A 12,960-nucleotide genomic window follows, 5' to 3' on the forward strand; every position below is an offset into this window, starting at 1 on the left:
TGTGATTGTGTGAAATTCCCAGAAATTGGTGTGAGATAAGCTTTAATAGATTCATGATCCTTTGGACCCTTTAGAATATTCCAGACCCTTTCTGAACTGCTGACCTTTACAGTCAACAGTCCTCTCAGTCCTCTTCCAGAAGTGCTTTCAGGCCAGGTAAAGCAGTTCTGCAAGAATATTATTTACAGAGAAGAAAGGCACCACTTTCAGTGTGATTCCAGTTCCCATTTAGCATAAAAAAAGAAAAAAAAAAAAATAAGAAAGTTGTTCCAATATTTAAATGCAAATATAAAGCTCCTTGATCCCTCCATCCTGTCTCTACCATTGCAAAAAATGTAAGACTGGATGGATTACTGACCTGTTTCTGGATCCACTGAGAAATATGGCTGTCCCTGGAGAATGCTGTACACCACTTTGGCACTGTTTCCATAGTTGGCATCATCAGCATCTGTGGCTGTCACTTGAAGAACAGATGTACCTAAACGGGTACCAATCAAGGAATCTCATCAGATTTCACCAAATTCTTGTGAATAACATACAGTAGATTCAGTATCCAGTTAAAACAAACAAACAAACAAACAAACAAACAACAAAACAAAAAAAAAAAAAAAAAAAAGAAAAGCAAACAGCATTTGGTGGAGAAATTCAGTGTTACCCTACCCAAGTAAAAGAAAGTCTCACCTTCTTCATGACTAAAACAAAAAAATCATTTATCACTTAAGATTCAGTTCAGCTTGAGTAGATGCTGAGGGACTGACCCATCTTTGAAGCCCAACACAAAACTGAGTTGGTTTTTTGGGCATCCAACAGGCTTAAAGGTTGTGCTCTGGTGGTAACTGGACCTCTGTTGAAACTGTGAAGTAGCTGCCTGAGTGAAAAGTGCCATTATGGCTCTTAAATTTTTCTTGATCAGTAAATTAACCTAATGTGAATTTTCTCATATTCATTTTCTGCTTAGATATCAACCTCCAAATAGATGAAGTCAGATTGAATTAGAAAAAAAAAATTATCACTTCTTACCTGATGCTTTTAAAAATTAGATCAGTTTTGCCATAAGAAATTCTGGATTTCCTTTCTCTGTTGATCAAAGCCATCCACATAGTTGGCAAATATTTGCCTCTAAACAATTACTCAATTTCTACATCTTTTTTTCTTTTCCCCCCAGCATTTTGTATGCAAATGTCTTACTCATGCCCTGTGATCACAACGAGGACAACATAGGCTATGTGAAATTAAGACCTGTAATTTATGGATTAGAAGCAAATAAAAGCTTCTTGGAAGATATATACAATGACAAAACTCTTCCTTTCCAAGCTTTTATTTCTAACCAATTTTCAAGGTGTCATTTTGCTAACACAACCCAGAGCTGGCAAACGTCTGCAGCAGCCCAGTAGCTAGAAGGGTAAAAGTCCTTAACTTCATGCCAAAGATAGAAGGCTGCCTAGAGAGGAGGCTCTTTACCCTATTTCTGGCCGGTTAGGCTAAAGTAAAGTAAAAGATCTTGGGAGCACTGTCCACTGAACTGATAACACACTATGGCATCCTGGCTGGGATTAGAAATGCTGTGTCCAGCAGGAGCAGGGAGGGGATTGTCCCCTGGGACTCATCTCTGGGGAGGCAACACCTTGAGTGCTGTGCCCAGTTTTGGGCAGCTCAATCCAAGAGAGATGTGGAGCTGCTGGAGTGAGTGCAGAGTAGAGCAAAGAGGCTGGGGAAGTGCCTGGGGAATAAATCTTATGAAGAGCAACTGAAGGAGCTGGGGATGGTTAGTTTGGAAAAGAGGAAGCTGAGGGGAGACCTCATTGCTCTCTACAGCTACCTGAAGGGATATCGTGGAGAGGTTGGTGCTGGTCTCTTCTCACAGGTCATTAGTGATAGAACAAGAAGGAATGGCCTCAAGCTGTGACTGGGTAGGTTTAGACTGGACAGTAGGAAAAACTTTTTTTCCCAACAAGAGTGGTCAGGCATTGGAATGTGCTGCCCAGGGAGGTGGTTGAGTCACTAACCCTGGATGTGTTTAAAAGTGTTTTGGATGTGGTACTTGGGGCTCTGGTTTAGGGGTGAACTTTGTAGAGCAGTGTTCTGGGTTGGACTTGGTGATCCTGAGGGTCTTTTCCAACCTGAATGTTTCTGTGATTTCCTACCCTGTTTTTTTCTTCACCTTCAGTGTCTCCAGATTGAGGTTCACCCAGATAACTTGCAGTCAAGTATCTGGCTTGGCTGTAAATTTAGAAGCTGTTCATTTACCTGTGACTAATGGAATTGAAGTGACTCATCAGTGCTGTCACTCTTCAAGTGCATGTGATGGATGGGGGAAAGTAGGAATCCAGAGTAATCAACAGAGATTTATGAGAGTGCTGGTAATTAGGTCTTGTTAAATGCATCTCTTCTCTCACAGTCTGAAATATTGCTCTGCACATAATACTTTTACCTGCATAATAGTAACAATTCCCACTGTTTCAGGTTATCTTAGCAGCATGACAAGAGGGGAGGAATTCTTCTTTCTCTGTGCCAACCCAGCAGAACCAAGGTGTAAAAATGTTTTGTCACAAGCTATCAAACTCTGCACAGCATTTTTTTGCCATGAGCAATCCAGAGTACTTTTTGCCTGCTTAAACAGTTAGAGGTCATCTCTGTGCCAAGCTCAGCTTCAGCCTGGAGAAGAGAAGGCTCTGGGGAGACCTAATAGCAACCTTCTAGTACCTGAAGAGGGCCTGGAAAAAGGATGGAGAGAGACTGTTTACAAAGGCCTGCAGTGATGGGATGAGGGGAAATGGCTTCAGACTAGAGAAGAGCAGATTGAGATTGGATGTTAGGAACAAGTTTTGCACCAGGAGGGTAGTGGAAAACTGGAACAGATTGCCCAGGGAGGTGGTTGGGGCATATTCAAGGTGAGGCTGGACAGGGCTGTGGGCAACCTGATCTAGTTGAGGATGTCCCTGCTGAGTGCAGAGGGGGTTGGACTGGATGAGCTTCGGAGGTCCCGTCTAACCATTGTATGATTCTGTGAAGATGATTTTGAAGAAATGAATACATAAGAGCAATTTTTCTACTAAGAGTGTCCAGCAGAACTTCTAGTCTGGACAAAAAATGGAGACAGTTCTTTAGAACTTGGAAGTTCCATGAGTCCTCTCTGGTTTCAAATCCAAAAAAAAAAGAGAGAGCAAACAAGTTAAATCCCCTCAAAAGTAAAGGGGAAAGGAGAGACAGAACCATTGAGCAGCCTATAAAAAGGAAACAAAGTCACCAGTACTTGCTTACAGTGTGTGCCACCTGGAAGTTAAGAATCAAGGGAAATGTTTCTCTTCATCCCACATTTTACTTAAATAATCCTTAAATGTCTTCATCAGGAAAACTTCCTGCTGTGTCCTCCTCAGCTAAGCCCTGTCTTGGGATTGACACCTAGTTTGAGTATGGTCACAAAAACTGAATGCACTTTAACTTTCTTTTCCTCATGTATTGTTTTGATTAAAAAAGAAAAAAAAATAATTTTGAAGCCTGTTTTGAGAATGATTTTTAATATTTGTTGTTGTTGTTGTTATTTTAAGCTATTTATTTATTTATTCATTCATTCATTTATTTTTAGGAAAGATATTAGAGAGTTTAGTGTAGTCTTTGGGGAATATCTACCTTTGTCTCCTTGGAATATCTATCTTGCCTTCCAGTTCTGGTGTCCCCAGCATAAAAAGGACAGAGAGCTGTTTGAATGAGTCCACAGGAGAGCCTCAAAGATGATGAAAGGGCTGGAGCATCTCTGCTTTAAGGATAGGCTGAGGGAGCTGGAGTTCACAGAATGCTAGCAGCTGGAAGGGGCCTCCAAAGCTCATCCAGTCCAACCCCCCTGCCAGAGCAGGGTCACCTAGAGCAGGTCACACAGGAACACATCCAGGTAGGTCTTGAATATCTCCAGAGAAAGAGACTCTACAACCCCTCTGGGCAGCCTGTTCCAGGGTTCTGTCACCCTCACAGGGAAATAATTTTTCCTCCTGTTTCCATGGAACTTCCTATGCCTCAACTTCCACCACTGCCCCTTGTGCTGTCATTGGGCATCACCCAGCAGAGCCTGGCTCCAGCCTCTGGGCACTCACCCTGCACATACTTAAACATGAATGAGGTCACCTCTCAGGCTCCTCTTCTCCAAGCTGAAGAGCCCTCAGCTCCCTCAGGCTCTCCTCCTAAGGAAGATGTTCCACTCCCTTAATCACTTTTGTGGCTCTGTGATGGACTCTTTCAAGCAGTTCCCTGAGCTCCTTCTTGACATGAGAGGCCCAGAACTGGACACAATATTCCAGATGTGGCCTCACCAGGGCAGAGTAGAGAGGGAGGAGAACCTCTCTCAACCTACTGACCACAACCCTCCTAATACAACCCAGGTACTATTGGCCTTATTGGCCACAAGAGCACAGTGCTGTCTCATGCTCAAATTGTTCAGCCCAGAGAAGAGAAGACTCTGGGGGGACCTTACAGCTGCCCTCCAGTATCTGAAGGGAGCCTACAGGAAAGCTGGAGAAGGACTTTTCATAAGAGTGTCTAGTGACAGGACAAGGGGAAATCCTTTGAAGCTGAGGGAGAGTAGGTTTAGACTGGATCTTAAGAAGAAGTCTCTGAAATAGCTTTACCAGGGAGGTTGTGGATGCCTCCCCCTTGGGGGTGTTCAAGGCCAGGTTGGATGAAGTCTTGAGCAGCCAAGTCTAGTTGAGAGACTTCCCTGCCCATGGTAGGGAGGTTGGAGTGGATGATCTCTGAGAGCCCTTCCAATCTGAGCCACTCTATGATCCTATGCAATTATGATTGCTGAGGAGAATACAGAAGCTGTAACCCTACAGAATCTTTAGAGATCACTACCAGATAATTCCAGTGGCTCTGACACAGAATGAGCTCTCCTTACAGTCTGCCAAATGTTGTTGTTTCCTTTATCACGTTTTGATGGAAAGTTAGTGTCCTAAAACCTGCAGCTTCCTAGTAAACCCATAGCACAATCTTGAGCACTGACTCGCAAATCTATACCCTCAGGAAAATTATTGTCAGAATAAAGTTGACTCTCTCCTCTGCCAGCAGTCTGCTGTGTCATAAGGGAAGAGCCTCACAAACTATAGGCAATGCTTGTGCAGCATTTCTATAGGAGGAAAAACATTGCTCTTAGCTTTTGGTCCAAAATTAAGCCAAGTATCAGAGAGTCATAGAATCATAGAATGGTGGGAAGGGACCTTAAACATCATCTAGTTCCAACCCCCAACACCTCAAACTACATCAGGTTGCTCACAGCCACATCCAGACTGGCCTTCAAACCCTCCAGGGATGAGAGGGGGACTAAGGTGCTCAAAGACCCACACAACCTGGTTTTCAGTACTTCCAGGGTTGGAGTCTCCACAATTTTTATTATCTCTGAGGAGAAAGTTCTTCCCAGAGAGAGTAATTGGCCACTGGGATGTGCTGCCCAGGGAGGTGGTGGAGTCCCCATCCCTGGAGGTGTTCAACAAAAGCTTGGCTGTGGCACTTGGAGCCGTGGTTTAGGTGTCAGGAGGTGTTAGGGATTAGGCAATAGGTTGGACTTGCTGATCTCTGAGGTCTTTTCCAACCTGGTTGATTCTGTGATTCTGATATCAAACAGCTCTAAATTGAAACTTAACATAAACACAGAGGTTTCTGAGAACCAAGAAAGGCAATGAAATAAAGCAACTAACTCAGCCCTAATTATGAAGCAATTGGTAAAGAGACAAAACTCACTTGCATCCTTCTAATTAAAGACAGCTCTGCCCTATCATCATCCCCACCTGAATGGTACCCACAGAATGTTGAGGTTTCCACTGATTTGTTTATCTATAGTTTAGATTACCTCACGAGCAGCCTTTTACCTGCACTTGGCATTAGAAACCAGCATGATTTAAAATACAAATTTAGGCTATTAGGTTAGAAATGAGGAAGCTTTCTGAGATAATTCCACAGGTGCCAACAAGAGGAGTAGAAAATGAAGGAGTGAATTAGAGCCTGGGATGAGTCTGGGGTGGGGGGAGAAGGTGTTTTAGCTTAGTTCTGTGTTCCTCATAATCCCACTCTGGTCTTAATGGGTAATAAATTACATTCATTTTCCCAAGCCAAGTCTGTTTTGCCCTTAATGGTAATTGGTAAGTGACATGCCTGTATTTATTTCAACCCATGAGCTTTTCCCTCTTATTTTCTCCCCATGTCCCATAGAGGGGGGGGAATTAGAGAGCAGCTAAGTGGGCATCTGGTAGGCAGCCAAGATCAAGCACACCACAGGAGCCAACTGGCGTGAAAGACGACAGAGAAGATCTAAGAGTTGCTGCAGTAGCAGTCTCGGGAGTGATAAGATTACTGTTCTGCAAAACAAAGTGAACTTCAACCCAACCCAGCCACCAGGAATATCCCATCTCAGGATGGGAACTACATCTCAGAGTTCTCAAGGGGCAGGTTTTACTTTATTTTCCTTTCCTGCTGTCTTTCTCTTTCTCTTTCTCTTTCTCTTTCTCTTTCTCTTTCTCTTTCTCTTTCTCTTTCTCTTTCTCTTTCTCTTTCTCTTTCTCTTTCTCTTTCTCTTTCTCTTTCTCTTTCTCTTTCTCTTTCTCTTTCTCTTTCTCTTTCTCTTTCTCTCTTTCCTTCTCTCTTTCCCTTTCTCTTTCCTTCTCTCTCCCTTTCTCCCTCTCCCTTTCTCCCTCCCCCTTTCTCCCTCCCCCTTTCTCCCTCCCCCTTTCTCCCTCTCCTTTCCTTTCCAAATCAGTTCATTACTCCCTCCCTTCTTTCTCTTCCTTCCCTTTCTCTTTTCTTTCTCTCTCCCTCTCTCTTCCTCTCTCTTTTTCTCTCTCTTTATCTCTTTCCCCCTTTTTATCTCTTTCCTCCTCTCCTGCTTAGTATTTTTCCTCTTTCTCTCTTTCTCTTCTCTATCTCTTTCCCTCTCTCTTTCTTAGTATTTCCCCTCCTTCTCTTCTCTCTTTCACTCTCTTTCTTTCATTTTGGTGTATTCCCAATACTTCTTTCATAGAGTTTGCCTGTTGTGTTGGCTTTTGTGTCTCAAAGAAAAAAAAAAATAAGGTCTTTGGTTTTAGACATTGGCCTTCTCCTATAAGGGTTTCAAAAAACAAATTGGAAATAAAAATAAATAAATAAAAATCCCGAAATGCTGACCCAAGATGTGTTTTTCAGTGTCAGACAAATTCCTTTCTGTTTTTTTCTCCAGTCAGCTCTTGTCAAAATTGGCAATTATTGAAAAGTTCTGATTTCTACAGACACCTTTTGTGTGTATGCCCCTGTTTAAGAGTGAGCTCTACTCAAAGCAGAAAGGCAGTTTTGTATTCAGAAATAGAAGACCAGCTGGGGGAAGTGGAGAGGCAGGAAGGACTTTATCTCCCTAAAGGAAAAGCTCTTGTGCTTGCTTCCTGGTTTTGAGCACAATGCCAATCTGCTGTTCATCAAGTTTATTCATGGAAGGAAGATTTTAGAAGTGGATTACATTGCAAGCTCAAAAAGATTTGAGAGAGATCTGGAAAACCTCTGGAGGCAAAATGAGGAATTTTGTCCAGCTAAAAGCCCACAGAAGATAAGTAGGTAGATAGTTTGCTCAGGCAGTATGGCTCCAAGGATTTATTTTGTGGAGATGCCCCTTCTGAAGACAAAAATGAAAGTGTGCTACAGAAATATTGAGAGGTATTAAACCACTTTCTTTTCTGAGAGTGCCTTTTTCTCTTTGATAGCAGTCTGTGCTTAGGTGAAGCACTGGAGAGATAACAAAGTAGGAGCAGTCATAGGGCACTACTCAAGCCTAAGAAGTTTAGGAACAGGTAGAACTCGCCACCAGTGATCTTATTACTGCTTCAGGTGGGCTACACCACTACAAACTGCTTACATAGAAAGGGCAGCAATAAGTAAGGTTGAGATATAACTCCTTTGTTTAGACTGGAAGGCAGCTCTACCTAGAAAACTGAAGGAAGAGGCAACTGCAAATTCAACTTTCCTCTTTTATACATGACCATTATTTAGCCTCGACTAGGCTAGACTAGGCTGAGGAGAAGATGATAAATAAAAGATGCTGCATTATGCATCTCCATTCTGGAAACAAATGTTTTGAGGTTTATGAACATAATGGAGAAATAATTCTTGCAGTTTCCTCTGTGTGCATTCAGTATATCCTTTACTATGACAAAACAAAATCATATTTTAAGCTCTGTTATCAGAATATACATTAAAGAAAGAATTGTTTGTTAATGATTGTCTCACCACAGAGAAAGCTGCATTGTGACCAAACCACTCTGTCTTTGTCTGAAATGCTGTGCAAGGTGGGAGCTTTGCCAGTGAATAGAATCATAGAATCATAGAATCACAGAATCACAGAATTGTCAGGGTTGGAAGGGACCACAAGGATCATCCAGTTCCAACCCTCCTGCCATGGGCAGGGACACCTCACACAAGATCAGGTTGCTCAGAGCCACATCCTGCCTGGCCTTCAAAACCTCCAGAGATGAAGCTTCCACCACCTCCCTGGGCACCTTGTTCCAGTGTCTCACCACCCTCATGGGGAAGAACTTCTTCCTCACATCCAATCCGAATCTACTCATTTCTGTACATCATTGTAAGATCAAGAAAGATGTTGAGTTGCTTGAACATGTCCAGAGATGGGCAGAAAGGCTGGGGAGGGGTCTGGAGCACAGCCCTGTGAGGAGAGGCTGAGGGAGCTGGGGATGCTTAGCCTGGAGAAGAGGAGGCTCAGGGGAGACCTTCTTGCTCTCTACAACTACCTGAAGGGAGGTTGTAGCCAGGTGGGGGTTGGGCTCTTCTCCCAGGCACCCAGTGACAGAAGGAGAGGACACAGTCTCAAGCTGCATCAGGGGAGGTTTAGGCTGGAGGTGAGGAAGAAATTCTTCCCAGAAAGAGAGATTGGCCATTGGGATGTGCTGTCCAGGGAGGTGGTAGAGTCACCATCCCTGGAAGTATTTAAAATCAGACTGGCTGAGGCACTTAGTGCCATGGGTTAGTTGATTAGATGGTGTTGGGTGATAAACTGGACTTGAGGATCTTGAAGGTCTTTTCTAACCTGGTTAATTCTGTGATTCTGTGATCCTAACTTGAACTGGGAAAGAATGGCTAAAGCTGAACAAAGCCTCTAGCCTTGCCCTCCTGCCATTCAGTACCTTGATATGGTAGCTTTGCTTGTTTGTGCATGACCATTGGCCATTGGGATGTGCTGCCCAGGGAGGTGGTGGAGTCACTGTCCCTGGAAGTGTTTAAAATCAGACTGGATGAGGCACTTGGTGCCATGGGTTAGTTGATGAGATGGTGATTGGTGATAGGTTGGACTTGATGATCTCAAAGTTCTTTTCCAACCTGGTTAATTCTGTGATTCTGTGACCCCCAGTTTGGCAGTAATTGTAACTGTGAAGTGCATCAGATGCCTGCATAAGAATTTGAGATGGGTTATGGGTGTAATGACAAGTGGGCAACAGTAAAAAGAACAAGAAGCAGGTTGGAGTATTGGTGTCAATTAAAAAAAAAAAAACCAGTTTTATGTATGTTTGTCCTTCTGGGTAGCTTCTTTCCCCTCTTCTCACCATAAAGAAAGTCTCTTGTGAGATGGCAATACTGATGCCATCAAATGGGAGTGATAAGCAGTGAGAGGAGCAGTCAGGCTCTTTCAAGTGCTAATGTTGACTTGCTTTGAAATTTGCCTTTCTTAGTGACTAAAGAGGTGCAGTACAAAGTGATCTGCCATCCATAATAAATGAACTGCAGCCTGGAAACCTGTTTGGCTTTTTTTTTTTTTCTCATCTTGTTCAATGTGCTGCACACACTTGCAATTAGAAAGCACACTTCTTTTTAGGCAGAAGAGGGATCTGCAGCCTGTGTTCCAAAAGAGATTCAAACAGGACAATCAGCAAGCAAAAGGAAAATGATCAATCACAAATCTAACCTACCCATTTTTATTTCAACTGGAAGTGAAACACTGGTGGCATGTTCTAGGGCCCAGCTCTACTATGCATATGGTAAGGTGGTTCCAACCAGGATTAGTTGCTAATGAAATCAATATGTTGAAGGAGCAACTGAAAAAGCCATACTAGGGCAGTTAATTACCTTAGTTACTCTTTTTTCTGTCCACAATGAGTTTACAGAGCAAATGGGAATGGGAGAGTTTTGTGGAGTGACAGCTGCCTTCCATGGCAGGTCAGTCACTGGAACTTCACCACTTCTTTCCTACCTAAGGATGAGAGATGGTAATCTTGGCCCTTTGCCCCATCTTAATTTCTGGGATATTCCAAAAGAGGGAAACGGCATCCAGCTGGTTTTATGATAAACTTAGGAAGAGGTTGTCTTTGTTAATCCTGCCAAGAGATCTGCTTTATCTATTGATTGAAAACCCCAGTTCCTAGCCAACAGTTCCAACCAATCTTTTAGTCCCATTTATGCTGCTTAGTTTGTAAAATAATAAAGCAGTCACAGAAATGTTATTTCTTCACTACTGTCATGGCCATTTGCTCATATAGCACAGCTTTAAGAAGCATTGACCTTTTCCTGTGGTCAAAAGAAGTTACCTGGATCCTTCCATGCAACCTCTAAAGGTTTCAATGAAAAGCAAAATAATCTTAAAAGAAACAGCCTTCAATAATTGTAGCTCTTTAGGACTAAACTTTGAGCTTCTGATGCAGGCAGCTGTACAGCTCTCTATTTTACAATGTAACACAGACAGGTTTATGATTTTGCGAGGGGGAAGGAAGAAGTTTCTGTAGCTGTTTTTCATGTGCTCTCTTTTTTCAACTCAACTTCTATATCTTGTATTTTTATTATTATTAGATTTTGGAGAGTCTCTTGACTATGAATTTCCACCCATGACTGGGAACTAGAACGTCCCTGGGCAACCTGTTCCAGGCTCTCACCACCTTCATGGGGAAGAATTTCTTCCTAAAGTCCAATCTGAGTCTACCAATTTCTAGTGGTTTTTTTTTTTTTCCACTCCCCCCAGTCCTATCACTACCTGACATCCTAAAAATTGCCTCCCCAGCTTTCTTGTAGGCCCCCTTCAGATACTGGAAGGCCACAAGAAGGTCTCCTGGGAGCCTTCTCTTCTCCAGACTGAACAGCCCCAACTCTTTCATACCAGAGGAGCTCCAGCCCTCTGATCATCTTCATGGCCCTTCTCTGGATGTGTTCCAGCATGTCCAGATCCTTCCTGTAATAGGATGCAATACTCCAGGTGGGGTCTCACCAGAGTGGAGCAGAGTGGGACAATCATCTCCCTTGACTTGCTGGCCACACTCCTCCTGATGAAGCCCAGGGTGTGATTGGCTTTCCAGGCTGCAAGTGCACACATAAGCCTGCTGAAGCAACATGGATGTTCCTTTAATGTCTTCAGAATTTCAGTGAGATTTTTTTTTTTTACTTTCACTTGTGAAGCCCTGGAAGATGCAAGGACCTTGGTTTAACATCCTCTGGGAGGGACAGCATCTCTACCAAGGCCGAATGTATCCCACTGTACTGCAGTGCAGGGTGAGCAAAAATGCTGATGATGAAGAGTTCAGGCCTATTATGCCTCTGTTCAGAGATCACAGTGTTACAGCTGAACATCTACTGAAATAAAAGGAAGGAAAAATGGCTACAGCAAGCAATGTTTAGTGTAAGCCTGAGACAGGGACTCTCAATGTGAAATTCAAGCTCTAATCTAGGGAGGTCAAGCCCTCTGGTGTTTGAATTGTTTGCAACAGATAAGAGGAAAGAATAAATTCCTTGCAGCAAAGTAGCCAGACAAACAGTATTGCAAAATGCAAAAGAGCTGCAGTTAACACAGTGCAGCCTTGAAAATTCCACTTGGCAAGAAGATTGTTGCTCCAAGGGGGCTGTGCTGTCTGCTGCTGCAGTAGCTGAACACATTTCAACATAGCTATGCAGTAAAGCTGCTCTAGTTTGCCACTAATAGGCGGGGAATCGAGACACACAAAGATCAAGTGAGTTTGTGGTCACCACAAACTCCATCTCCAAAGTTTAGGCCAGCCAGTTTTCAAAGCCTGAAGTCCCCACCCTGCTTACTAGTCACTGCCTTTGGATGGCTGCTGTCTTGTTTCTTCCTACAAACACCAGTTTAGACCAGCATGTTGTGAAGGGTTCTGCATCCAACTCTCACTACAAGAGAGACCTGGACCTATTGGAGTGAGTCCAGAGGAGGTTATCAAAGGGCTGGAGCACCTCTCCTGTGAAAACAGGCTGAGAGAATTGGGTCTGCTCAGCCTGGAGAAGAGAAGGCTTCAGGGAGACTTTATAGCAGCATTTCAATACCTTAATGGGACCTACAAGAAAGCTGGGGAGGGACTGTTTAAAAGGGTTTGTGGTGACAGGATGAGGAGCAATGGTTTTAAATTAGAGCAGGGTAGATTTATGTTGGACATCAGGAGAACTGCCTCTACTGTGAAGGCAGTGAAACAATGGAACAGGTTGACCAGAGAGGTAGTTGAGATCCTGTTCCTTGAGACATTTAAGGCCTGACTGGATTGGGTCCTGATCTAGTTAAGGATGTCTCTGCTCACTGCAGGGGGGTTGGAGATGACCTTCGAGGGTCCCTTACAACCTGATGCCTTCGATGATTCTATGGCTCTGGTTTTCCCATTGTGCAACCTCAGACTTGTGATGCTTAATCTGTCACCAAACTTACCACCAAAAAATTTGAAAAAGATAAGGAAGGAAGTGAGAAGGAATGTTTAGAAGATATGAGGAGTTTTTAACTGAATAAAAACCAATATGTCAAGTGACATTTTTAGCTGAAGTTATAAATTGCTGGATGAAAGAATCTTTCCTGCTTTTACCTACAATATTTTGTATGCTGCTGACACTTCCCTAGCACTATCTCTGTCATCTAACTTCATGTGAGCAGACCCAGGGGAAAATAGTAGCAGAAAAAAAATGACCTTGAACAATCCATTTTTATGATTATTTATCTCTTTAAACTTTTCTTCTTTTAGGTTTAGG

The 12,960-nt window shown here is 43.1% G+C and overlaps 1 protein-coding gene across 1 annotated transcript in view; it reads right to left on the reverse strand.

Annotated features, from left to right (window-relative positions):
- Nucleotides 1-12,960, reverse strand: part of LOC128967741 (cadherin-9-like) — a 91,745-nt gene that overhangs the window by 41,667 nt on the left and 37,118 nt on the right. The window contains exon 3 of the mRNA XM_054381947.1: nucleotides 359-478. Within this exon, the coding sequence (XP_054237922.1) occupies nucleotides 359-478 (120 nt within the window). The remainder of the gene's footprint in view (nucleotides 1-358; nucleotides 479-12,960) is intronic.

Source organism: Indicator indicator, chromosome 6 (assembly GCF_027791375.1).
Source record: "Indicator indicator isolate 239-I01 chromosome 6, UM_Iind_1.1, whole genome shotgun sequence".
In the NCBI taxonomy this organism is placed as follows: domain Eukaryota; kingdom Metazoa; phylum Chordata; class Aves; order Piciformes; family Indicatoridae; genus Indicator; species Indicator indicator.